The sequence below is a fragment of the Colletotrichum paranaense genome (genome assembly GCF_030867605.1).
Source record: "Colletotrichum paranaense strain IMI 384185 chromosome Unknown Scaffold_12.1, whole genome shotgun sequence".
Taxonomy (NCBI): Eukaryota; Fungi; Ascomycota; class Sordariomycetes; order Glomerellales; family Glomerellaceae; genus Colletotrichum; species Colletotrichum paranaense.
The window spans coordinates 516191-543132 of NW_026848970.1; the positions used below are offsets into that span (position 1 = coordinate 516191).

General features: G+C 53.0%; 5 protein-coding genes across 5 annotated transcripts; 2 read left to right on the top strand and 3 right to left on the bottom strand.

Moving 5' to 3' along the window:
- Nucleotides 1-231: 231 nt before the first annotated feature.
- CPAR01_13081 (uncharacterized protein) lies at nt 232-957 on the bottom strand (the record flags this gene model as incomplete). The annotated part of the gene is made up of 1 exon (XM_060497335.1): nt 232-957. One exon carries the CDS (start codon nt 955-957, stop codon nt 232-234), a length of 726 nt encoding a protein of 241 aa, XP_060343728.1.
- A 2295-nt stretch (nt 958-3252) lies between these two features.
- On the top strand, nt 3253-5047 carry CPAR01_13082 (uncharacterized protein; the record flags this gene model as incomplete). Its single annotated transcript, XM_060497336.1, has 2 exons — nt 3253-3352; nt 3423-5047. 2 exons carry the CDS (start codon nt 3253-3255, stop codon nt 5045-5047), a joined length of 1725 nt encoding a protein of 574 aa, XP_060343729.1.
- Nucleotides 5048-10814: 5767 nt separating this feature from the next.
- CPAR01_13083 (uncharacterized protein) lies at nt 10815-11472 on the bottom strand (the record flags this gene model as incomplete). Its single annotated transcript, XM_060497337.1, has 3 exons — nt 10815-10995; nt 11026-11186; nt 11248-11472. Coding segments are annotated over 3 exons (567 nt in total), but the record flags the coding sequence as incomplete, so codon positions are not given.
- A 9827-nt stretch (nt 11473-21299) lies between these two features.
- Nucleotides 21300-21683, top strand: CPAR01_13084 (uncharacterized protein; the record flags this gene model as incomplete). Its single annotated transcript, XM_060497338.1, has 1 exon — nt 21300-21683. One exon carries the CDS (start codon nt 21300-21302, stop codon nt 21681-21683), a length of 384 nt encoding a protein of 127 aa, XP_060343731.1.
- Nucleotides 21684-23036: 1353 nt separating this feature from the next.
- CPAR01_13085 (uncharacterized protein) lies at nt 23037-23407 on the bottom strand (the record flags this gene model as incomplete). Its single annotated transcript, XM_060497339.1, has 2 exons — nt 23037-23241; nt 23349-23407. 2 exons carry the CDS (start codon nt 23405-23407, stop codon nt 23037-23039), a joined length of 264 nt encoding a protein of 87 aa, XP_060343732.1.
- Between the last annotated feature and the right edge of the window lie 3535 nt (nt 23408-26942).

Below are 26942 nucleotides of genomic sequence, written 5' to 3' on the forward strand. Positions count from 1 at the left end.
TGAACGTCAAGACTCAAAGGGGGGTTTCCGGGGAAGCGATTGGCGGTCGTCCCGACGGAAGGGTTGAGCAACCTAAAGCCTCGAAGCAGAGATTGAAAAAGCATCGGTTTGGGTTGGTCCGAAGTCACGGGCACAGCAGAGAGAACCAGGCGAACCAGTCGAGTCGAGCGTTTCTTCTGGTGGTCTCGTTGTGCGTTGTCACCTCCGTTGTGCCGTTCTCAGCTCAAGGAGTCAGTCAGTCAGGGACCCTTTCCCTCTGGCAGGACAAGTCTTTTTCCCCTCCAGTGGCTCCCCAGGTTCGGAGAAGAGCAGCGAGGCCGCAGGGCAGGTGAGCAGCTGGACAGGGACCGACAGGGACAGGGCGTTGATGGACGTTGCCTTCACGGTTCGAGCTGGACGGCGATCCGTTTCGGCGGGAAGAGGCACGGCGGCTCGTGACCAGTGACCAGACGGAAATCGCTGTAAATGGCAGCGAGCTGTCGAGGCTGCATTCGTTCTAGGCCGTCGCGGTCTGTGAGGGTGCCAGAAGGGGAACAGTGCCGGCAGGACGGTAGATCGAGGAGGTACGCCAGGCCTCTTTGGGTAGCAGATCTCTGGCTTATCCTCTTTGGGTAGTGTACGGGTGTTTCGGTCAGGTACCGAATGACGGTTGACGGAAAAAGCGCGACGGAGGACCGGACGGGGGTAGAGGTGTGGACTCTGCGGAGGAGCCTTTGCCTGTGGAGGAGTCTTTGGAGGTCGAGACGAGGCCGATGGAGACTTTTGGATGGAAAACGTGGAGATGAGGCGCGGCGCATATTCGGCCAGACGACTTAGCCACTGAGAATTGGTGACAGAAACCCCGTATTCCGCACAGGGAGAGTCTCCGTTTTTCTCTTGAACGTACGTACGAAGATTCTGTGCCCCCCAAAGATCCAGAACCGTGACGGAGACGCGATATGGAGACTGAATTGGCATGTTCCATACGGAGTAGCTTGGTCTGGATTGGCCGAGGTGCTGACGGTGACAAAACAACCGACGGACAGACGGGACGCAATGCGGCAATCTAATGGGCCTGGATTGGTGATGCCGCGACGAAGACGGCCAGAAGACTCCCGTCACATGACCCAAACGGTCCCGTGGGCGAGGCGTCCGTGGAGCTGAACGTGGAGCCCAACGGACTGAGCTGGGCCAGGCCCCAGGTCTCAATTGAAAGTTTTCGTTCCTGAAGTTGGAAGACGTGGAGGGATGGAACGGAGAGGGGGAAGAGCGGACAGCTGACCGTCGACGTTCGCCGCCTCAACGGACTGGAGTACTGCCTAAAACGGCTAAGTGTCGACAGACATGAGCTATACCGAAAGGAGTAGTATCTTGGGTCATCCGCGCTCCCAAAATCGCGCGTTGGGTTGCCGTATGGGGTTCAGCTCAATTGCCCTATGATGCCCCTTTGGGCTTGGTTCGAGATCAGAATAAGGGAGCTACTGTCTCTCTGGGAGGAGTCTCTCGGGGAACATCAGAGCAAAAGTCAAGAGTCAAGACAGCTCACGTTCCTGGACCCCCTCTCGAACTCCGGGGGGGAGCCACCACGACTTGCCCCGTCCAGGCAGTGTACCGAACTTCCCCGAACGACAAGTTTCTGGACCTCGTCAACCCCCTTCCCTTGGGCCCTTGGAGTGCCCTTTGTACGTATCCCTGTGTCGTTGACCGTCCCAGAAGGTCTCTTGCGCACCCGTGACTGCCTTGCCGTCTTGCGCTTGATGGCTGCGCTGCTGGGTGCTGGTATTACTGTTCCGCGCTCTCTCCGTTCTGGTTCTGTGGTCTCGTGGAGTCTTACGTCTGTACATTCGGCTACGTACCGAGATACCGCCGCAAAGAGTCGTTCAGAACCCCTGACACCCTGACATTGCTTGGGATGGAACACACTGACATGACTGACTTAGGTTGACTGAGTTGAGTCTTTCTTTCTGCTCTAGACCTGATTCTGAATCACCCGGCACGAAGAGGCCCAGCGTCGTCACAAGCCGAAAGAACCAGCAGAGAAGAACAGACCTGTCCGTCTCTCGCCAGGACAGATGGGCAGATACAACTGGAGGCAAAGACAGTCGAGAGCTTGAGCAACCGCAGAATGCTGTCCGTATATCCGCACGAATACCTACCTGGTAACTGAGAAGAAGTGGTATTTCCTGTGATGCTCGTCTTGGGGAGGGTCAGTCCCCTCTGGAAAAGAGAAAAGCCACCGACTGGCGGTACTTTGTGCCCCGTACCTGGATACACGAGTTACCTCCACTTTGCTTCAACACTTCCGTCGTCACAACCCAAGGCCTCAGGTCCCAAGGTCTCTCCTCTCTCTCATTTTTTCGCAGTACGTACCTTACCTCTCCATACCCAATTCTCACTCACACCCCCACACCTCAGCACCCACACCCTCTTCTTTCCCTTCCCTCCTTCGTGCCTTCTTCTTTTTTTCCCTCTTTACCAGGTAGTGGTGCTCCATGCCGGGGGCCCCTGCTCGCTCCTCCCTCCCCTCTTGTCTTCTTGTCCCATGCTGAGGGAGGTGCGAGGATATACGTACTTTGCTCACCGCGACTCACCCCCATGCCAGCATCAACATTTCCCACGCCCCCCCCCCCTCAAAAATCCTAAGGTACTCTCACCCCTTCCACCCACTCCCCCCCAATCCCCATCTCTTCCCATTGCCCATCGCACATTACATCTACCTATACTTACTTACATGCATCCCACTCCGCTGCCATCTAATCCACATCTTTCAACTCTCTCTGGCCAAACCCGAGGTGACGATAATTATTAACGTCCGTCTTCCCCCAGACTTTCCACCCTTCCCTTCTCCTCTTACTTCATTGCTCCACCAGAAGCACATCTCGACCATCGACTCGACACCTCTCCGCACATCCAGAGCCAGCATTCTCCAGATTCCCCTCCCGTAAACGCCATCATATTAAAGCATTCCTGTCTTCGCCCTTCCGCACCTCGACGTCTGCATCAGCACTTCCAGCGACATCATTTCCCCGACGTACATAGCGCCCATCACTTCATCGTCGACATCATCGACCGCCACCCGCAAAACCACGACCCGCGACTCCAAATCTGATCTCGACAACATCCATCTCGCTTCGCTCCAGGTGCCGAATCTGCCCTACTGTACTGAATCCCAATACACCCTCAACGCTGGGTGTCTCTTCAATCTCAACCACCACCATATCCGCGGAACCGACTACCTCCAGCTGCTCAATTCGAGCAGCCCATCTCGGCGCAATGCCTTACCCTCTCGATACGCACGTCCTGACAGTGGACACCAATGTCATCAACAAGGTGGATACCTCAAATCCTCAGAACCTCTACAGCATGTGGACTGGTAAGCATCTCGTACCTGGCTGCTCCGTTCAAGGAGCTCGCGCACTACGCGCCTACTAACACACCCCCAGTCTTTGCCAAGTGCGCAGAGTCTGTTGAGCAGGGTCGCAGGTTAGAAAACCTCAGCTGGCGATTGTGGAACCGTGAAACGTTCTGCTGCACCGAGGAGGAAGAAGCCTCCATCACCGCCACCAGCCTGCCCAGAGAGATTCCCCAAGCCAGCAGAATACAAGATATTCCTCAACTGTCCGGCAGTGTTGAGTCAGAAAACGACGACGAGGCAGTCGACTTCACTTCATTGTCCGCACCCCTCGAGATCCGCCCCAGAATCCAAAGACAGGACTCTTGCGCGAGCAACCGCAGCCGTGGCAAGGAACGCCACATCACTTCCGGCGACTTCGAGAAGATGGTCGTCTCCATTATCAAGGAGAACGAGCCCTTGTCTGCACCTCTTCCGCAAATGGCCTCCCCTTACATGCCTCCTATGAAGGAGACTCCCGACCTGGCCCCTGCCTCCCCCGTCTACGAGCACTCTGGATCTACCACAACCGAGTCGCCTTGCAAGTCATCGGAAGAAGAGCACTCCCAAGAGCCGACCTCACCCGAAATCACCTCTCGCACCACCGTCGTCCGCGGCTTCTCTCCATCCCAGATCCCCAGAGCCATCCCTGCCTCTCCCAAGGTTATCTCTCCCGCCGCCATTCCCGAGCCGAGGTCATCACCTGCAGCCAAGCCCATCCTGTCCAAGAAGCAGCCCATGTTCTCCATTGGCGAGTCTTGCTCCTCGAGTGAACAAGGCCACAGCATCGAGAACCTCAGACCCATTCCCGCTCCTGTCCAGAAGCGCAAGATGTTCCAGGTCGGCGGCTCCTCCGAGGAGGACAGCTCTCTCAAGAGTGCTCTTGCCTCCCAACCCGGCTCCCTGCTCACCGGTCAGAAGAAGACGACTTCCTTTGCCGACCATGTCTCCACCCGCATGATCAACGACGACAACTCTGCTATTGCCGACGACTCAGAGACCGACTACGTCGACGAGAGCGCCATTGATGATGACGACGATTCTTCCGACTGGGAAGACTCTATTGAGGACAGCAACAAGTCTAGCATTGATGAGAAGACCTTCTTCCAGCGCGTCGACTCCAAGGTCAACTTGACCTCGCGCCGTTCATTGATCACGCTCATGATGACTGAGCAGAACGACCGCTCCACCAAGCTTGGCAACATTGCTTCCCAGTCTACTTCGGCACTCCCTTGGTCGCGCACTAGCCACCCGGCTCCTCCTACCTTGGCCGTCTCCCCGAACGACTCTGATGACGCCCCTCTCATGATGAAGCGCGGCAATCGCTCTTCTCCTCTGAAGCCCATCAACGAGGTGCCTCGCTCGGCTGCCCAGCCTATCCATGCTACAGCCAGCCACAGCCACCTCCAAGCTGCTCTTTCTCCCCGCACTACCCGGCGCAACATGCTTGCGACTGAGTTGACCGAGTCTCTTCGCCGCAACCTTCTCTGGGAACGCCAGCAAAAGTCGTCTACTGCCAACGCTGTCCTCAAGAGACGCCATACCTCTCACGACGTCGCCAACCTGAAGCAGTACCCCGAGAAGGTCTGCCTCAAGAACGGAGACGCCCCGGTCAACCCCCAGTATTTCTCCAAGGATACTGACAACTTTGGAGGCTACCACTCCAAGGGATGGTAAATCCCTATTACATTACCGCGCCACACACAACACAACACAAAACACACACACTTATCACGATATCTGACGAGCGTGTGGCCTTCGAGCCCGCTCGAGCACAGCTATTTCTGGTTGCTTTTACACTGCATTGCGCGCGGCGGCATCGCATCGGCTCTGCCATTCATCATAGTACCATAATCATGGGCGCGCATAGTTGGGACTATTCAGTCCCATGATACGACACGGGTGCATTCATTGGGCCTCGGGGTGGGCCTTTTGGACCTGATTCTAATTTTCACACATTTGCACGGCGTCTCTTCATCACACGATACCATGGTCTGTTTTGTCTTCGCAACATACCACCTTCATGTTTTATCAATGGGTCTGGGTCTCTGCATTTACATGGTTGTTTGAAAGTTTTGTAGTGAAGGAGAGGTGGATTGTACTCTATGGACAGGACCAACAGGAGGGGAAAACACATCTACAGAAGGCATTGCCCGAAGGCGACTTCAACAGCAGGACCTGACACTGACTGGGGCATGCTGATGACAAGACATAGGGGGGAGAAGAAAAACCGGGTGGTGGAAGACCAAAAGTGGAGAACTCCCACGAGAACGGCCGAAAGGGCAGAAGAGGTTGAAAAAAGCTGGTTTGAAAAACAAAAAGCGCACGAGAAGGTCGGCGCAGATGGACCACAAAAGCAAGATCATTGCGACGAAGCCAAAAAAATCCCAAAATCGTCAAAAGAGTTTAGCAAAAACATGAATAAAAGTTGGCCATTCAATCAAACACTCGTCTCATCATCACTGTGACGCTGCAATTCATTCATTTGTTCATTCTTTTCAATTCAATGTGCCCTGTGACACTCACCACAGGCGTTGCCTCGCATTGTATGGACTTGCGCGACCGGGCAGATGACTACTTGCTGCTACTGCTGACTGATGGCAGAAGCGCAGACGAAAAGCCCATGCGCTCACCGCTGGCCGATACGCTAGAGCTGCGCTCCATCACGAGCCACCCGGGGACCGGAAGCAGAGCCCGTTTATCGGTGTTGTGCATTATCGAGTTCTATCTACGGAGTACGGAGTACTAAGGCAATGGGTAGGCAGACAGACGAGACATAGCTACCGCATGGGCTCGGCCATTGCTGACATGGGGGGATTCCAAGGCGCCGGCGGGTTACGCTAGGGCTGCGCCAGGGGAGGGACATTGGAAGGGGAGTGGGAGTGGGAGAGGAAGAGGAAGAGGAAGAGTCGCATTGAGAATGGGCTGGATTTTGCAATCCTAGAGTATTGTTGCTTTGGCATTTTTGCGATTGCGGAGAGAGGGATGGTTTCGTGGACATGTGAAAGTGAGAGGTGGTTGATACCAGTCCAGAGTACGGACGAGGTACGTGATTTACGCTGCATGTTTCTCGGGGAGGGAGGGCAAGGGGAAGGGGATGACTGCCACATGCGTTTAATCACCTTTTTTGCGCATTTTGGGTAAAATTTTGATTCACTCTTGATGTCTTTTACACTGAGGAGAATAGTTGGCCTGTGATTGTTCATTGATGTTGTCCTCCCCCCCGTCCAGGTTTGGTGAGGAAGCACAGGTCTTTTTGCCGAGCTGGAGTGTTTGCCGAGGGATGGATGGATCTGCTTTTCCCTGAGAGAGTTTTGTTCATCTGTTGTTTGTTTGGATCTTGTTTTCGATCATGTGTGTGATTTTGTTGTTGCCGTGGCTAGATTTTGATGGGGGAGAGCGGGGGAATAAGTGTATGTATGGATGGGGAGGAGGAGGAGGGGGGTGGTCGATAAAGTTTGAGGCTGTCAGGTGAGGAGTCGATCTTGGCTTGTGGTTTGTAGGAAGCCCAAAATGTTTTCCCAGAGGTACGGACACACACACACACACACACACCTATCGGCAGTCCAGTACGGGATACAGAATTCTTGGAGGAAATAACTATTTGGGGACAAATGTAGACGCGTAAACGCCTGGTTCTAAACGTACCTAAGGTACTCTGTGCGGGTGCCCGGATCGCAAAAGACTTTTGTCGAGTGGCATTGGCATTGTGGGATACCGACGACCTTTGGATACCTTCGTTATCGGATGGATGTTTTTTTTCCTTTTGGTATCTTTGCGATCCGGGGGAAGATTGCGAGATTGACAGTCTGATCTCTTCTCTGATGGTGTGATGGTCCATACGGGGAAACAGGCTGCGATACTTTTTGACTTTACCCTCTTGCTACTTCTTCATAAGAAGTACCTGGTTCAATTCTACGTCCTTCTTACTGGGTAGGTAGGTATTGATGCCCGCTCCTTGACTCCCCGAGGATTTGAGGGAAAAGAGATTTGGGAATTTGGCGCGTGGCTTGCTCACCCGGCATTCCGCGGAATTCGAGGAGGGGCGCGACGCCGTCGCCGCCGCCGCCGCCGCCGCACAAGGGGTAAGTAAGACTCAGGAAGAGGAGGGGAGATTTGCGCTAGATATGCTGACAGGGCTTTATTTATCGCTCTTTTTCGTCAGTTCGGAGGCTCGTAGGGAGGCTTCATGGCTTGAGTCTGCGGTGGTGCCCGGACTCCGGTGTGCGTTTTTACGTGTGTGTGAGTCTTCGTTCGTCTGTTTCTCTTGATTTGGGTATGCGCACCTCCGGCACATTGCCGGTTTTTTTTTCCCTCCCCCCTATACTGCGGATGAGCCTTGCGGCTTAAATCGTGTCGCGGCTCCGTGTCTGCCCTGTTCTATGTCTTTGGCTAAAATATCGTGGCGTTTTTGTCCTTTGCGAGAGTGAGGGGGGAGCGGCCGGCCGCAGAGAGGCGTTTAATTCGGTTTTCCTTTTCGTTGATTTCTCTGATACATCTGGTTTTGAGATTGCGGGGGGGAAGCAAAGGATAACAAAGGCTTGCGATTGCATTGATCCTTTGGCTTGTGTCACGAGGAACGGGACTTCGATTGCTGATGGAAATGAGGCAGATGAGGAAGTACTCTCTGTAAAAGTGTAGAGACATTGAACGGCAGAAAAGGAGACGCTGAAAGGTCATTGCTGTGGATGCTGAACCAAGTATGAGCCCAGACCACTGCATATCTCATCGTCCCAGCGGGGGAGAAAAAAAAAAAAAGGGTCAGAGTTGCTGCGTCCTTGATGTCACGCATCCGGGGGCGGCGACGGGCGTAACTTGCGCTGACATGTGCAAAATCCTGTGCTGAAGCTATCTAGAGAACAGGCGGGTTTGCCAGTGGTCGCTCTACCGTCATCCTACTTCTCGTGCACCAATCGAGAAGACGACAATACTTAGTTAACTTGCTGGCTGCTGATACGATGGCGATTTATCGATATCGCGCACGCCGAACTCTCTCGATACGAGTTTCCCATCCTTCAATTGAGTCGAATTCAATAGCGTGGAAGAAACGCCAATTAGAAAACTCGAAGCGTCTTTCTTCTTCCCCCGATGCTACTCTGCCGGCTGGTGCATCATTATGCGCATGGGCGTGCTTTTTCTTTTGGGCGGTCTTGACACTACTGCAGTTGCGTCGTAGTGTTTTCGCGATCAACTTCGCTGGAATTATTGTCGATAGGTAAAGTGCACCAGCTCTAGAGATTGAAAATTGTCCCAAAGTGGCCGAAATGGTCTCGAACGCGTTCTATTCAAAGATGCCACGCGAGCATGATGCGGTTGGTGGTGTGGAATCGTTAGGTTAATCGTGTTTGATCCGCAACCACTTCCCCCGCCACGTCTACACGGTTCTATACATTCCGGCAGTTTTATGTGGGCAGGTGTATACTACCAGGTGGAAAACCCAGGTGATTGCAATCTGCTCATAATTCATGACGGGGCTAAGTTTCTCTGGTTCTTTTCTTGTATGGGCGTGGTTCTGTACCGGCTTTTTGCGCGAGGAGGGATCGTGTTACTTGGTAAATTCTGGAGAATAGGAGGTTGGTGATTGGAGGGCATTGTTAGGTGTGCGTGTAAGTAACCCCGAGTCCTTCACTGCCACTGGACTCGGCGCCTTTGTGGAGAAAGAGAAGAAGAAAAGACGAGAGAGCGCGTTTCGTCGAGACGGTTCGGCGAGTGCGCGCAAGGCCCGCGACGTAACGAGTTCCAATGAGGCTCTGGGCCCTGGGTTCACTGGCTCACGTCCACGAGTCCTCCGTCCCATCCCTTCTCCCTGCGTGACAAAATTTGGAGAAGAAGGCGTTGGGATGGGGTCGGGAGTGAGTGGATTTCGTGGATGCTAAGTTAGCCACTTTAGAGGGTTTCCAGATCTAATTAGCAATTCTTAGGAACGGCTCCAAGAAACTCCACATTCTCTCCTCCTTTCTTTTTCGGTATTTAGAAAGGCCTAGCATGTCCGGGTTCTTCGTTGGAAACCATTTTCGTGGTGGTTGGGATTCTGGACCCGGCATCTAGACTGCCCGAGATGAGTATCAAGCGTCGAAAGGAGCGAAAAGTAGTCCCGAGGTAGTTTCGAGATTTGGGAAAACGCAGTAGGGCTAAAAAGCATACCGTCCTTTTGTTGTTTTTCTGACACATGGCAGATGGGCAGGGGAAGATATTGAATGCCACCCTCAATCGGAAAACTGTATTCGAGGGGCAGGTGTGACTGTCCCGGATCCGATTAAACCTTTGTCAACGTTCCGAACTATGTGACCGTGCTTGATGCCGTTGGTTGTAAGCAGCCTGCCGTCCAGTTGCCGATAATGGGAACCGGAAAGATATGACGAGTGCCATCCAACCCGTTTCTGCTTGGCATAGCTGCGACTCCCGCATGTGAACTCTATAACGCAACCCATCTAAGGTATTCAAGCAGGATACTGTCAATCCGATAATGCCAAGCCCCTTCTTCCGATGTCGAGACGATGCGATTCCCCGCTTCAGATCTAGCACGTCAAAGCAAGAGATTGCCGACTGCCGATGGATGCATGTGAGCTAAAATATGGTGTTGGGTGTTGAGGCTTTTGGAACAATGCAACAGAATGGTTGGTGAGACAGGAGTGCGGAATCTCGTCCGCATCGGAACCACCTCCGGGGCCGGTCATCTGGGTCAGTCCATTCGATCAGACTGGATTACTAACACTTGGTGTGCGTTATGGGGACGTGACAGCCAAAGAAGAAACCACAGTAGATGCCTTGTTCTATGGTAATTCAAGCGAATAAAAAAAGATGAATTTTTCTCAGTACAACCTACTGTGTATATCCACAACCTCCGTGAATGGGTGACGAGAATATTTCGGTCCCAACTCGGTGATGGAGTAATGGAAAGGGATGGGACGGATTGATGGCTCTTGGCCTTTTGCCTCAGACAACCATGCGGCTCACATAATAAGTGCCGGTAAACTGACGAATACAAGCCTGCTATTCGTACTAACACCATAGGGAGGTTTCGATGTATGCACTCAATTGGATCAGGTGCAGCGAACTCTCCGACATGCTCAGCTTGCAAGGCAAAAGTCTGGACTGTGGGTGCAACTCCATAATAAGGCCGCGGGTGGGATCGGGGTCTTCCCGGTGCCATCTTGGCTTTTTTGCTGACTGTTCAAACGTTGTATCTTTTTTTCTCTCAATATTTTATTCGAATATTTTTTTTTCTACTTAATCCAGTGAACCATCTCCACCTCGAAGAAGAGGGGCCGACTTACAAAAGAGCGTCAAGGGTATGGCATCTTTGGGATGAAGTAGTGTGATTGGACACAATGATTGGCTCCATTAACCCTCACACCCCGGTTCCGTAGGCCAGAAGCACGTGGTGGGATCTGGGGGGGGCCGTGCGTGTGGCTTGTTGTGCGCGGCTCTTGGTCTTCTCACACTACCACGTGACTGCGTAAGCTGCTGGGGTATCCACCTGAGGCTGTGGTGGCTTTGCGGGGCCCGCGGCATCGCCGTTTGGCCGAAATTTTGGAGACGGACACCTCAGGACGGAGCGCGAGCTAAGCCCCAACTTCTCGGGGTGGGGCGGAAGTGGCACGTGAGAGGGTGTGGCTTTGCGCCTGGAGCTGACGAATTCTTCTCCTCCCTCCAAACTTAGGACGTCCCGCATCACGTGCGGAACAGTGAGGTAGGTACGGATAGTTCGCGGGGAAATGTCCGCACCGCGGTTCGGGGGAGGCGTAACTCGGACGGGGCGGGATCTTGGTTCCCTCTTCGGCGATGAAGAAATGGGCGGTACAACTGGTTGCCTCCTGTCGATAGCCCACGCAGTCGTTCAGGTGACTTGTATAACGATGGCAAAGGACCCTTACAATTGTGGCCGAGTCTTGCCTCGGGCCCCGTACTACCAGGCAGGGCATGTGTCGCTGTAAGGTCAAGGTAATCAATCGTCGGGATATGCCCGAGAGAGAAAGACAGATTGAGTGAAGGCGCATGGCGGGATATGCGGAACGCCCTGTAAGCTGTAGCTGAACGGACGGGGGGTCACGATGCGCTGGATCGCGGCCTCCCCCCTCATTCGGGGATGCGGAACCGTGATGGACGGTCACAGATTCTGCAGGGACTTTGAGTACTTTGCATCCGCACGTAGCCGCGGTAGGGCCACGATGCCTCGTCAGTCACCAGCGACGGCCTACCTGGGCCTTTGGCCTTTGGGGGGCAAGGCTTTTACACCCCAGGCCCCGTTTACCCCTCCACGACCTCGTTAGCGAGGCAGAAATGGCGACGATAGTGAGGGGCAGACGAAGCTATCACTTTTTGCTTCCTTCTGGGCCAGCTCAATGCTTGACCCTCTCCCCGTTGCTGTGCGTATGACTGTTCTCCTCAAGCCATTGTTGATGCCCAAGCTTCAGTCTTGACTTTCCACCCCCTCCCCAGGAAACGCGGCATTTTGGTCAGTATCAATTCTCGAAATGGAGAATAGGCCAAATTTAGTGTTGAGAAAGCCCTGAAACCCCTCACTTTTCCAATAACCCCCACCACAGAGAAGCAATGCCAGAAGAACACGTCAGATTACTAACGACAAGGGCACACGATGACTCTTCGCCTCTAGGCTTTGGTCAAGGGTTTAGAAAAGCTAAAGAACATACGCAGTACACGCACAGAGGGAACCACCCCGCATCGTTATACTGCACGTAATGAGTTTCTCTCTCTTGAACGGGTTCTGCATCTTTGGTGGGGGGTGTTGCACTTGGCCAGGCCACGAGATGCCCTTTTCTTCAATAGCCGAAGGGCAAGGTCCGGTATATACACCCTCGAGACAGACCGTGTAATTCTTCACCGCTCTGCCCGACGAACGAGGATGTTGATGGCGGTTAAGGCTGTTTCCGAGCTCTTTAGCTCCAGCTGCCCGCGCAGGGGGCGGGGAAATAATAGAGGGTGTGTAACCGCTTCTTTTCTTTGCGCCTTGCCCGCGTGGAGCTGCAGATTCTGTTGACTGGCTCTCTTGCCCTCTCTCTTGCTACTGTGGTGTATTAGCGGCGGGAGGAAAGAGGGAGGTGGTGAGTTGTCCAGCATCGGTGGTCGGCCTGCCTTAGTTCGAGTTTGAGACTTAGGCGAGAAGTCGCAATTGCAACAGTAGGGTCGACGTTTTGCGTGGTGGTTGTTCAGATTTCCATCGCGTGATCCACCTTGTGCCGTTTCGAAACTGAGAACGAATTGGTGACATGAATTGGTTTGCAATTGACCATCTGTCGAATCTCGATATCAAAATACGCTTGGTGAACAAGCAACATGCAAGGGGGTGATCTGGTTTGAGCGTGTGGTATTGAGAGTTCAGAGCCAGTTGATTAGTTTGGTGATGCGATTGCTAGAACTCAATTGGTGGCTGACGACTGCCACACCTTTCGTTCAAGCAGCCACACCAACCACACACGCAAAACCCGCTGCCGGGTCCGGGACTCGCTCCCGCGACGAGGCGCCGTTGACGAGATAGCCTTGGTGGCTTCAGAGCCAGCTCAAAGCTCAAGGCGAGGCACGTCGAGGATGGAGGGGCCGATGCAGAAGTAGAGCAGGCTATCGGGTGTTGCAGGAGACCACTACGAATACGACTCTAGAGGGGAAAAGCACAACAACAAGCTAGATCACGCCTTTGCTACCCCCATCCTCTCTTGGTGTTGTGCCTCGTTCTCTCTTCTCTTTGTGTGTGTGTGTGGTCATTGTGGTGTACAGGTAGCCCCTCACCACCCGAAATGCGATTGGAAAAGGACGAGAGAAACTCCACACCTCTCTTGTTGTCGTGGCAGTCAGCCGAGCGGTACGGCTTGCCTCACCGACTTTTGACGTGCATTTTGGATCTTCTTTTTCTTCTCACTGCGAACCCCCACTCGTCTTTCCCCCCTGGTTGTATCGTTGCAGCATGTTCTGCATACAGCTGCAGATTGCCTAATTCGAATTCCTCATAGGGTGTGCGTGCGTGTAGTTTTCCCTGCTGTCGATTGCTTCTCCAGAGCTTGAAACGGTCCAAGAAAAAGCAGGGTTATGCTCAGTTCCTCAAGCGCTAAACATTTTAATAATTTTTTTCATTATCCATGGGTACCATTTTGTTATTTTTTCTTCATATTTTTCTAATCTCGTGTTTTCTTTTCCACAATTGGGGTTCGACAGACGTCAAAACGGAGTCAATTGTGGTTTCAATCTTGGGATGGAGATTCCTCATCCCGTAATGATAGACAACCCTGACGGCAAACAGAGTGAGCCCCCCAGGTGGGGGGAACATGACGTTATCGTCTACCCCGGATCCGACGTCTGGACTCCTTTTCGGACCCCGGAACCGCACCCCAAAATCAGTCCATTGTGAACCTCTGGGACCTCACGAGATTCGCATTTTCTTGTTTTTCCTCCCCAAAGGTCCCGGGGGTTTGACTCGTTCGTCTGTTCCAGGCCATCCCGTCGGCCAAACATTGAAGGTCTGGAACTGGGACGCAAACCCCATCGGCAAGGCTGACTTGGAAGTTGACGAAATCGTGGGGCTCGGGTGACCAAATTTTCCCCAGATTTGATCAGAGTTTGTGTCGTGAACCCCATGGTCCCTTAATTCCCCACCCCTGAAAAAAGACGTCAGTGACGTTTGCCCAGTTCCCATTCGCACCAAAAACATACGGGGAATCCGTGTCAGATTCCCTGACATCGATCACCATCTGACTGGATGCGGTCTTCTCATCGATCAAGTCAGATCCCATAGATCCCATGATCTGATAATTCTTGCTATCCACAGTCCATTTTTTAGAACTGATTTTCCGTTGGGGGTGTGGTCATTTGGAGGGGGAATAGAAGTTGGTGATGATCTATCCCAATACTGGCGCGACACCAAGCCTGTCATCGCCGATGGGGGAAAAGGCTTGATGTCATACAACCCCATCACTATTGGAGCGTCTACCCGTCTCTCTACCAACACCCTCTTCGGGAGGGAAAAATCCAAGACATTGATTCTGCACGGCAGACGGGGAGCTCCCGTTACGCGTTGCCGGCCGGGTCCATGTCTTTTCCCCCTTGCTCTGGCGTGGTTGATATGTTTCCTCTGATGATTTCACACCTTTGTCTTCTAGCATAGGCTTCAGTGGTGGTGCTCGTTGTTGGGAATAATGACTCAGGATTGACGGTACATCAGGTACTTCGTCAGGATACTTCTCGCCATCTGTTAACGGTACAGCGCGGCTATTACTTGGAATTATTACTTTTTTTTTTTATTTCGTTTTCATTTTCTGAATAAACGCCCATCCGGGCTTCTATCCGTCCTTGGTTTCGAGTGTACATGATAGCTATCCCGATGACTAGTCACCAACCACCCCAAAACGTCAAACGGCAAAGGGAATTTGTCCAGGTGCTAGGGAAGTCCGAAGCGCAGGAAGCACTGACCGACCGTCACCGAGCTGTTTGTGTCACCGTGTTCAAGGTGTTCGAGGGGGAAAGGACATAACCTTAATTTTTCTGATCCCAAGTTTGCAGTTTGGTGCAGTGTGACAAGACCAGCTGCAGGGTCCTATTCAGCTCCAACAGAAAGAGAGTCCAGCCAAGCCCAAACGCCTCCTCAGAGTCTATAATACAATTTCACGACTTCCGAGCGATGAGAGTTTTGGAAAAATCTGCTCAGGATGGACTCAAGCCAATGTTGGAACATCGCGGCCGCATTCGAACACTTCTCTAACTTTAATGCTTTAGTATTTGGTGGTTCAAGAATCCAAGCAAACGCGCTCCTCTCATTCGTTCGCTATGATCTTCATTATTCGCGACAATGCTCGCCGCATCGCCTTTCCCAACCGTTCGCCATAAACGGTCTTTTCCCCCGCTTGTCAACACTACCCTGCCTTCAGACAGAAGAGCGAACGGGAAAAGAATAAGCGATCTGAATGGGCTGCCGAGGGCGTCATCCTATCTCCTCTCTCTCTCTTTCCCAACCCTCTTCATTCTGTTGTTTTAACCCAAATAATAATTAAAAGTGATAAACTTTGGATGAGATCTTCGATGATTTCTTTCAGACTTTCCACCGTCGGTCCTTCCACGGCACCATCTCGTGGAAAAACGAAAGTATTTCGGGTGACCACGCTGGCTCACGCCCAATCCGGGCCACACCTTGCTCGGTAGACCTCGGGGTTCTCTCCCCTTCGTGGTGTAGCGCGTTCCCGAAGCTTTCTGACCAGGCCTCGCCAAGGGGGGGGGGCTCCTTTACACCAACTGTCACCTCCCACCACCACACCTACTGTTAACTCGTTTTTATTGCCCTTTCTATTATTATTTTGTTATTTTATTTTCTTGCAGACCCATGCCGTCTGCCCTTTTCCATCTCCAACCTCCAACACCCCGCCGGAGACTAGCCCCCCCCCCCCCCGCCGGAAACAAGACCACGCCCCCCTTTCCCTCCCCAACCAACCAAGGCCACCCTACCGACAGCAATTCACCGGCTTCCCTTCCCCGGCCCCTCGTCCGGCCCCTCTTCGTAACTTTCCGGGACTCATTTCCTGGGACGGAAGGCCTCCCCACCCACCTTCTAGAACAATTCCATCACCAGATCGTTGCACACCAACACGTGTTGGGCGGCAACCCAAAGCTTGCGCTTGCTATCAATTAGTGTTCGCATCTCCGATGACTAGAGATTGCGGTGCTTGGGGAGGTAGGTGTACGTAGTTGCGGCCCTAAGACTACCGCAGTAAGAAGCCAAGCTTTCAAGCGGGCTATCATCCCGAACGCAGAAAGAGTCGTGCTCTTGAGGGGGGGTCATTTTGGAAAGACGTTTAAACTTTCACGATCCTTGGCTGGCGTCGGCTCTTCACCCTCGACTCGACGTAGGCTCGCCGTTGCCCGAAACCGGTTGCGTCGAAGGATTCCGGTAGTATGGCTGGGAGAGGTCGTATCCACGACAGGACCTGTCATTCATCCTCCCAGTCCCTCGGGTTCAATTTGCCCATGGCTTTCTCCGGGGAAAGTTGACAATCCGCACGCGAGGGGGTCGGCGATGGTCGCCTACTGCACGGTAATTAGCCCTGCGAAATCCCACGAGCTGCTGGCTAGCTAGCCCGTGTAAACGAACCGACAAATAGAAGCCTGTCAGAAGGCTCGACTTGTCTCACTTTCCAGACGCACCAAGTCACACCGACCCCTGATGCAGTACGCCATCACCGTGGAGAAGATGTTGGTCGACGCGGGCGCGCGCGGGCGCGCGAGAGAGAGCGCAACCTTCATTTCATTTTTTTTCTTTTTTCTTTTTGCTCAGTAATACGGAACTTCCGTCGGTGTTTGCGCGACACAACCACGGAACAAGAGTGCAAGGAAAGAATACCAGACGTTTCGCAGTCGCAGGAACAGTCTCCTATGCGCCGCGTCTGGGAGCGTCGAAGGGAGCATGTGAAAAGCACTGGCCATTGGGAATTGGGACGCAGAGAGTAAGTGAACTACCTAGCATAATGTCATCGGTCGAGTCTCGTTATTCGGTGACTACGGCGTTCATCCAATCCTGTGCGGGTCAATTGAATAGTGGCCTGGATTTTGACTTGCGAATTCCAAGCAATGACACCCCCAGAGAGAAGGGGGAGGGGTGATTGTGATTCATGACTAGAGGCATCGTTTCATTGCAGCGGGGGAGGCAAGCGTGAACTTTGTTATTTGCCTGCTTTTGTGACTGTCCATCCTACATTTCGAGAGCTTCTCCCCTCCTCGTGCTAGGCTGAGTGAAGCTCAGGGACGGGAAATATCATCTCAAGAAACACGAACCACGTCACCGGCGTTTAATTGTGCCTTGAGAGCTGGTGGTGTGAAGACGGGGGAATAATAACTCGGGGGAAACCTACACTCGAGAGGTGTGCATCCAGGAAAGAAAGAAACAAGGCGCTTGCGAATCAGCACTGAAAGATTGCCGAGTCAGAAATGGATAAAAATCTCACGGCAGGCAAGTTCCAAACTTGGATGGAAGCTTGAAGTGTGCGATGGCCATGAGACCGCAAACGCACCAAGAGGGAGAGAGGGTGGCCCTCAGGTCCCGCGCCGGTAGAGTGCTTCTCCGCGAGATCCACGTGTCAAGCTTCCCTTCCGTCCTCTAGTCCAACTCCAGCTCATCAAGAACCTTTCCGCCGAAACGCTCTCACCGAGGATGAGAGAGGACACACCCCCCAACGCCGCCGTCGTCATCCGGTCATTTGCACTCCGTTGCCCCGGGACAGCGTTCCCCGGACGTTGAATTATTTCGATGACCCTGCAGCGGAATGCCGGGGTACACTGGCGACACGAACAAACCATTCGAGTCAGAAGATCTAGACCGTTGGGATCTACTGGCTATTCCAGCTTATCCGTTCTTACTTGGCTATACAGATGCAGGTCCCGTGTGCACACGGTTAGTGACGACAAGACAAGCAAAACGCGGTTTTCCCGGGCTTGACGTTAGACACGTCTCCAGTCCAGGCCACGTTACTCGTCGATGTTCCGGGGAGCCAATGTTTAGTTTTCCGAGCTCCTGCAACCCGTCAATTCCGCTTCTTAGCTTCGTCCTCAGCAATGCGCGGATCGGATTCTCATCAGTCCATCTCGTATTCTGCCGATATTCAACTCTCCTGGACGACTTGGCTTCTAGGATGAGGAAGAGGGACTAACATGAACCCTGTCATATCACACCGAGGCGACCACCACCCATCTCGGGAATTTCAGCGTTCGGGCTGAACCCTCAGCCTGATGTTGCTTATTACCCCAGACTTTCTTTAAACGCCCCGGCATCCGAGACAAATGAAACCATCTTCTTCGGCAGTGAGGCGCGGCAGTAAGGAGCGGCAATGAGATCTTTTCGGCACCGTCGAGTGCTAGACGTGCTGTCAGGCCAGTGGTGGTCTGTCATTGCTAACTTGATCCGGCATAGAGATCGCTGGAAGAAACACACTTCTCTGCTATCCGCGTTTGGAGGTTCGACGATGCAAATGGTGCCTCTGTTCCTGGTTGGTTCGGGTGGATTTGGTATGGATGCTCAACTGAGTTTTGGCAGTGATCACGCGAACGCTCTTTGCTTGCCACTGATGTCGCTGTATTCCAAAGGCATGGCAGCTACTGGGATGGTGTTGCTGGAATTCAGGGATTTCGGGTGGAAGTTTGTCATCACGATGCTGACGACTAAAAAAAGACAACCTTTGGTGCAGCTGGTTGCAGGCATGATATCGAACTTGCCAGCTCATGATATAGATACCGAGATCATATGATGTGAGTTGCCACTGATCAGAAAAATAAAAACTTAAAAAAAACTTGCAGATCTAACAATGACGATTGACACTTGAGATATTCAATAACGATGGGTGAATTAGAAATGACGGAGGTATGCTGCAAGATGGCGAGCCAGGCACATCCGAATGGCAGGTGCCGTCTCTCTCCCGGCTGTGGAGCAAAGACCCGGGACACGCCCGAATCTCCGGTCTCCATCCGGCATGACGCCCGCCACTTCCTCCGACTTCAGAAGCATGATACATTACTAAGGCTTCATACCAAGTCAAAAGTCGATAATGAACAATGGGTAGGACATCAAACAATTTATCTTTCTCATCTCAAGGTCGGCGAGCAATGGAATACCAAGCTGGAGCCTCTTGAAACTCTCTTCATTGCCAAAACTCGGGAGTCGTACAGAATTGATTCTGTTCGCAGGAATTGCGCTTACGGCTTGAGTGGCATCCAGACACGGCAAGAATAAGAGGACTGCAAGGTCGAATCATTCACAACTTTGTTGCGATTCACCGATACTGTGTCAAGATTTGGAGGTTGAAGCTACAGTCAGTGACTCTGGCCTAATTGTCGGCCATTTTCGTTTGTTTGCATCTTTTCCTAGAGTCAAAACAGCGTGAAGGGGCTCTTGTCTCTTTTATAAGCCCAACAAGCTTTTCTCATTCTTTTCTTTTATGATTCTACCTGCTTCCTATCAGATAGCACATAGAACCCGAATGCCTTTACTTGCCCATGCTATACTGGTATATTGAGCTGAACTTTGAGAGTCGAGATGCTAGACAGATGTGACCTACTTCCAGACCCGTAATCGCACGTATGCATGGTGGAACTGGACCCTACGGGCCTACATGCTCTTCACGGTATTCCCCATCAACCAAAGCAGCAAGTCTTACATTCCAATCGAAGCTTCGCGGGTCACTCACTCAGACCTCGATCATTTGATCCCGCGGCAATATGCGTACAAATTACCGAGAGGCCACCCAAAGCTCCAAGTTCGCGGCCGAACCAATTTCGTAGGCGGCTCATGTGTTCTCTCCCGCAATGCCGGCGACGCCGGCACCTCCTTAAGCGAGGCAGGACAGGCTGGGGACGGTGAGCAGGTGACTGAGCTCGAGACCCAGGCCTGGCCATTGCCGAGAGCTTGGGCCCGGCGAGGAAAGCTACGTCACCGCCGAACCACCTATCGCCGATGCTGTCTGCTATTGTCCATCGTCCAAGGTAACCAGAGAGTTACATTGAGTTCCCCAGTTAGAATACTGTGGGCAACGGGGACAACCCACATCAATTCCAATCACGAGATTCCAGATTAGAGCAGTAAAGTGCTCGTCGAACAACGCTTTCAGTTTCCCCCCTCGTGAGAAAGTCGCAGCTCCCAGCCAGCATTGCCGAAGCCATCACCTTGGAGCGAAATGCACCTCGGCACCTGACGCGGACAAGCTCTAATGCGCGGTGCCAGCTGCCAGCGCCCAGGCCGCCGATCCTTGGTGCCCTCGTGACGGTCAACGCCAGGCAGGCAGTCAAAGACAAGGGGCAGGGGAGATGGGACAGAGTGCCAAAGGCATGGCTTCAGAAGTTCAGTCCGGGGGGAGAGGGAGGGGGTGAGAAGCGAGTAGCCGCGGAACCTTCAACCCTGAAGTGAGCCACGCGACATGTGCGCATCAGGCCTTTGACAATCCTGCTAAACGTTGATCCGTTGTGAGAGTGTTCGCAGCTAGGTTACACCGTTACAGGCTTATCCGTACTCCCTACAGCATGTCTTCCAACCGTGCCAGAGCGTGCTTTCGGGGCATCGATAGGGTGACATTCCTGACGAACATCTCACGCCACAAAACAGCAGGCCATTTGCCAATGCTGCGTCGCGCTCGTCGATGAAGCAGAGTCTAAGAGATCGCTATTTCTCGCTAGATAGTTCATCAGAGTCTCTCAATGTCACTTCGCGATCGCAGTCGGCTCCGCGCCGTGTCTTACTATCCCCCAAGCGCTGCTCCCCCCGACCGATAGCAATATCCGACATTGAAAGATATGAAACCTCCCCTCTTTCCATCCCATGTTGGTCATCTAGGGGCGGCCAGCCTCGCCAGACAGAGTTTACAGGCTTCGTCACTTGACCGGTTCCCTTTCGCCGAAAACGACCTTTGGCCCGTCCAGTCTTGTCCCTCTCCGCGGGGAAGAGCAGATGAGCCGAGGACGGTGTGTCTGGGGGGAGGGAAGATGGGGGAAGACAAAGAGAGGCAACACGCTGCTACGCTGCTCCAGGCTTCAGGCTTCAGGCTTCAGGCGTCAGTCTATGCCCGGCCGGCTGGGGCAGGTCGATGCGGCGCTCGACCACAGAAGAAAACGGCGCCCTAGGGTATGGACGGATGGAATCATGGATGGCAGCGACGTCTGGTGTGCTGAACGCCTGAGTAGGAGAGAGTGGCGTGGGCGCAGCATCAACGCTTTGATGGACGCGGAACCCTTCTCTGTCAAAGCAGAACGTCGCTGGGCCTCCGGATGACAATTCGAACTGGTGTGTGTCTGCCCTTCAACCACATAGTCCTCTTTACAAGAGTCATAGGGGTGTATTCCAGGCGTCCAGCACTGCACCGTCGCCACGTCTGTTTGGTTTTCGGTCTGATCTCTGTGATCTCGGGGCCCCGGGGAACGGCGGGTCGACTTCCAGGTCCCGTCCCTTTTCACCATGTTCCGCCTATCTGTACGCATTGTGACCTTGCGGTTGGATGTACCACTTCGTCGCTTGACCCTTATTTTCTATTTCTTATTTTCCTTCAATTATTTGTCTTCGTCCGTTTCCATGTTGCCCTCCGTTATCTTGGCATCGCTATCGGCAACGTCATTTTGCAAAGTTGTGGTTTCCGTTCGTTCACCTACCAGAATCCCGGTAGTTCGGTCCACAACCTCAAGTGCGCCGCATGGTAACACAACAGCGTGTTCTCCATACGCGCATTCTTGTTGGTGGAATCCCCATCTGCTGCAGAAACCCCAGATGTCTTGCTTGTCATCATATCGCAACTTCAAATTCCCGATGCCATCAGTGACTCCTAATTCAGTTGTGGGAAACTGAGCGACAAGCCAAAACCGATGACGGACGCAGGAGCTACGAGTCAAGAGACGGTCCCTCTCACGGACGTGCGAGCAAACGGAAATCCAAATAATAAAAATAATCAAGTAAAATAAAATAAAATACGTGGAGGTAATACTCCAAAATTCAAAAATATTCCAACAGCGGCTTCCAGAACACCGCGCACGTCCTCTCTCATTTCAACAAGGGGTTGGCCTGTCACAGAAACCTCTTGCCATTACCCCCAGAGAGAGCCAATCTCCCTGCCACGTTTTTTTATTTTCTCCCCTTTTGAACGCCCTCTCAACTCAAGCGGAGAATCTCCGCGGTAAAGAGAGAGACCAGAGACAAGGCCGAACCCCCCCCTCCTTGTTTGACGGCCCCAGCATCGTGGTAGCGACTACCCGGGTACGGAACCGCGTCCCGGAGCCAGGCTCATCCCAGTTCTTCATTGCGAGCCAGCTCCATGACTCGCAGATTGCCGGTCGTTGAGGACTTGCACTTTGAGAGCCCCCCTTGTGAACCAGTGAATGACGGAATTTTGATCTCCCATTGGGGAAGTCAGTACCGGCCGGCCCTTCTTTTGTAACCTCTATTGAACTACATGTACGTAAACGTATCGTCTTTGTAGGTTGCAAATGCTGCTTTTGGTGGTTGCGCTCAGATTGGAAAAGTCATAGTACACGATACAAGGCTACAGTCTATCATTCAGCCGGTAGTTTGGAGCGACCCCGGAAGGATCAACTAATCTGCCTCCATCCATTGCCACAGGATGACAGGCCCCCTAAAGGTGAGGCGATTCAGATAGTAGCCTCGCCGTGGCTTTAGAGTATCCGTAGAGGAGGTCTGGAAGGCGTATCAATGGAACGTGCACCGACGACGCACTGATTTCTCAAGATATGAACATGACTCTCTCCCCTCCAGGCTCTTCGCGTCTTACACTCAAAGAAACTTCGGGGGCCAGAAGACTTGCGCGGCCCGCTGTGGTCGCCCAGGGAAGGGGGTGCCAGATTTTGGGACGATCGGAGGGGCCTTTATGGAGTCTGGAGACGGGGGGCTTGGGCTCTTTCTTTCAAACCGTGGCTATTGCGTAAGGCCTCACCGAGATTCGAGACATGGGGGCCTATTTCATTTTTTTTTTCTCACTGTGATGTTCACGATGTTTTCGATTCGATGAACGGTGGGGGGAAGCTCGCAGAGTTTTTGGTTCACGTACAAATTTTAATAGTGGAGTTTTTGGAGTTGGATGACAGGTCGAAATAGCACGAACATGTCGGATCCGTACCTTGCATGGAAACTACGGCGTTACGACGGCAAAATTAGGCACCTTCCGAGACCTCCGTACGTCGCGTGGGTTCATGTTCCTTTCGGAGCCTCTCCGATGCGGACGGGGGGTTCGACTGACCATACGCGGCTCTCGAATTTGTCACCAATAACAGCAGCACCACTGTTGAAAGAGGAAAACTCTTCGAGTCGGGCGGCTGCCGCTTCCCGTTTGGAATGTGTAGCGCGAAGTGCAGACAGCTGAGTCTGCTTTCGGGATTCGGGAGTAGCATCGAGACTACATCATCAAGTTCACGCCACTCTCATGTACGTACACATGGCCACCAAGACCGCGCTGCCTACCTTGGGTATCCTACGGCTCTTAGCAGCCTTGCCTGACCCTACAGGTCGGAGAAAGGGTCGGTAGCACTGCGGCTCCTTTGCGGGCTGGAAAAAGGGCACATGGCACGACTTGTCCGGGCCTATGGTTCACTCCAATCCTAGTGCATTTACGACTGCAATATGGGGATGCGCTTGGGGTTGACCGTCCCGGTCACGAGGTCATAAGGTGTGGAGGAGGTGAAGAACGAATTCGGCCGATTTCACAGCGAGAAAGGGGATCAGTCTGGACTTTAGAGACGAGTATTGTCGGGCAGTCCTTGTTTGACTGACTCCTTCCCTCCCAAGAAACTGGGATTGTTGTTATCGAGCCCGAGTTGAAGACAGGGGGGGTGCTGTTCATCAGGCGTCGAAAATGGTAGGGGGAGAGGGGTGCGCCGTTATTCTTTGCGGAGAGAGAAGGGTGATAACGGTTTTGGGTTCTTGAAGTGGCACACTTGTCAGCCTCAAAAATAAATACAATGTATGAATAATTCGTAAAAAGCAGCCACATGATATGGCTGCAACCCCAGGACCGGCAGGCAATTGTGATCCTTGAATACTTTGCCAAACTTTGGCCAAGCTTGGCCCCCCCTCTTCCCCGTATCCGTTGCTGCGGTAGAAGCGAGCTGTCATGCTCATCTTCAGCGGCTCTTGCAAGCCTTTTGTGGGGTAACTTTGCCAGAAGGTATCGGGCCATAGCCGACATCCTGAGGGAATTCGTTGGGTCATTTACGGCGTCGCTTGATACCTTTTCAGGCTGAAGGAAGACTGCCGGCTCTTTGGATGCTTTCCCGGGATGAGAGCGTAGAGTTGACTAGTGCAAGTTGGCCCTTCAAAGAGCCTTGCAACCTACCTAGTCAACATCATCTGGTCGACGGACGCAATGGCAGCAGTGGGAAGAGCACACCACACGCAGGTAGATTGGAAAGCAGAGCCTCAGCCACCACTAATCATCACGTTTGAAAATCATGCAAGACCTTAAAGAGGGAAGCTGGAGCCACCGGTCCAGACCCCGGGGCCCTCGCCGCATGAAGCACCTCCTCCTCGTCGAACGCGTACCTGCATGCGCATGACGAAAGTCGCGCGATACAAAAGGGTGGAGGGCGGATATGGAGGAGGGGGGGTGCTCTGCAGTGGAGTCATGTTTTCCGTCGTCCCAAGTTGAGAGCATCACAGGATATACGTAAGACCCGGGGAAATACGGGTTGCTGAGAGCGCATAGAGTTGGAGGGGATCCGGCGAGTCACCTGCAACTTACTTCTAATCCCAAGTTATTCCAACCGAGAGTTCGTCGGTGTATGGCTCGTAGAAATCTCGCATTAATAGATTCGGATGAGAGGCCCGGCTGGGAGGAGGGTGGAAATCGTGATCTGAAGGAAGATTCAGAGATGGAGGAGGGATGTTGAGCGAGGTTCTGGGGACCCCATGACAGAAGCTCTGTATTCGGGACGGACTTGACCTTATTTTGGCTCTTTGGCTCTCATACGGACACGTCTTTTTCATATTATAGAGGTTGCAGAGGACCCTGCGGGCTTAGGTTGCTGATTCATTGCACAGGAAGCTTGGGGCAACTTCACATGCCGAAGATCAACAACTTCCTGCTGCTTTCCCTACTGCAGAACTTGCGACGTTGATTGTTTGTTTGAGGAGTCGGGAAAGGTATTTCACATGCAATCCCTTGACACGTACAAGTCAACTCGATGACGGCATTATTGGGCGGTCACAAACTTGGGATATTGACGAAGTGGGATTTAGCCAATCGACTCATGATATCGATTGCCGCAAGAAGACTCAAGCGGCGAGCAGCAGGTCTGGGATCTGTATGCCTCATATCACGACATGGTCGGCTTGAGTCGCGCATACGAAGGGCATGTGTTCCTGAGCCTCTAAATTAACTTGGCGAATCTGGGGTATGGGGGGGAAAGGCCTGGGGCAAACAGCCAAGCGCACCAGGACGGATTCGTAGCTTACGGTTACACAAGCACGGCAATGACTTATTGATACCATACGATACAGCTAAGAGCAGGTCAGACAAGCTAACGGTAGGTAGTGAAAAGTCAAACTATTCAAATTTGAGACGGACCTCAGAGTCATTGAAATCCTTCACCATTGCCGCCAACGAGAAACTCAACGATGAGACCGTTGAAGGGTTCGCCAGATCAACAAGACACATGGTCACATCTAGGTGACAACCAAAAATCCGGGGAGACATTGCCGGTCAGCGCGACTGAGCCGCACGGCATGGCGGCCAGATCGTCCGCCGTCCGCGCCGTCCAACCAAGGCACATACTCGCGAAGTCCTAGATTGACAAGTTCGCGCCCTCCCGGGGGAGAGGCAAGGACTTGTAGGGTGGGTTCTCGGAGAGGCTGCCGACGCAAGCCGGAGCGCGAATCAATCTTACACGCGCCGGAACCCCGGGGCAGCTACCCCGAGGACCTGGTGATGCGCCGGAAGAACGTCAGAGCGTCAGACCGGTGCTGATTTCTTCCCTTTGCCCAAATGAAGTAGAAGACTGTCTCGCGTGGCTTGTAAAGTATGTGGTGACGATATTGTATCTCATTCGCTATTAGGCGTTCGCGCTATTGTAGCTCCTGTGACCGGTGCCATTTCGACACTAGGGGAAGAACTTCCCGGTGGTAAGGCGGACTAGTCGTGCAATCTAGGCCCGAGGCCAAATCTTTGCGTTCGTCTTTGATCTTCATCGCATGGTGCTAAAGAGTCCCTGCTAATGTGAGTCGAGTTTGAGTACGTGATGAGAACTGCTAACTAGGAAAACATGGGAAAGGTTCCCCGGGGAGCTGTGTTGGGGCTAAGAGGCGAGCTATCAGATCTCTATTTCCCTCGCGGGCGAGCTTCCGGGCGCTGAAAGTCAAAATGCGAACCCACGAACTAGAACGGCTCACTAAGGATGCTGATGATGAACGTTGGAGCCCCGTTGCTTCAGGAAGAGACATGCCACACAAAGGGGACGTTTTCAGGCCTAATCCGGTCTGTAATGTTAAGTCAACCGCGAAGATCACATTGAGGTTTGTTGACCGAAATGGAGTCTTTCGTTATATCCGCCCCTTGCTCACCGGTGAGCGGTCTACTGTAGTGTCATCACATGTTTGCCAAAAAGCTGCTTGCGTCTTGCCAAAGTTCCAAAGCCTCCGGCCCTGTCCCTTTCCATCCACAGGACTTCCCCGCAGATTCTCACATCCAGCCGAGCCTTTCACGTCGCGCCAGTTCTCTCTCTCTCCCTACCGAACTTGCATGGCGCGTCCTCCCAAGTTTGCCTCCCTAGTCTGTTCCTACAAGGGGCGCAAGGGGTCATCATAGGGGGGCCGGGGACATTGCAGAAGGATTCAGGGTATCACATCTGATCTGATCTTTTTCTCTTGCCCCCCCCCCCCCTTTCCCCGGGGCCGGTCTCGTGCGAGAAAAGGATGCAGATGAGCAGAGGAAGATATGCCCAAACAGAGAAGCACGGACCCGGACTCCGGAAGCGGTGTTAGCGCGAGCTGTAGTCTGTAGATCCAGCGGGTTGGGTTCTCCGGGGAACGTCCTCCCGGTGGCCCCCGACGAGCCGGTGAACCTTACCCCGGGAGAAATACGCGATTCTGATTTGTGGGCTTTCT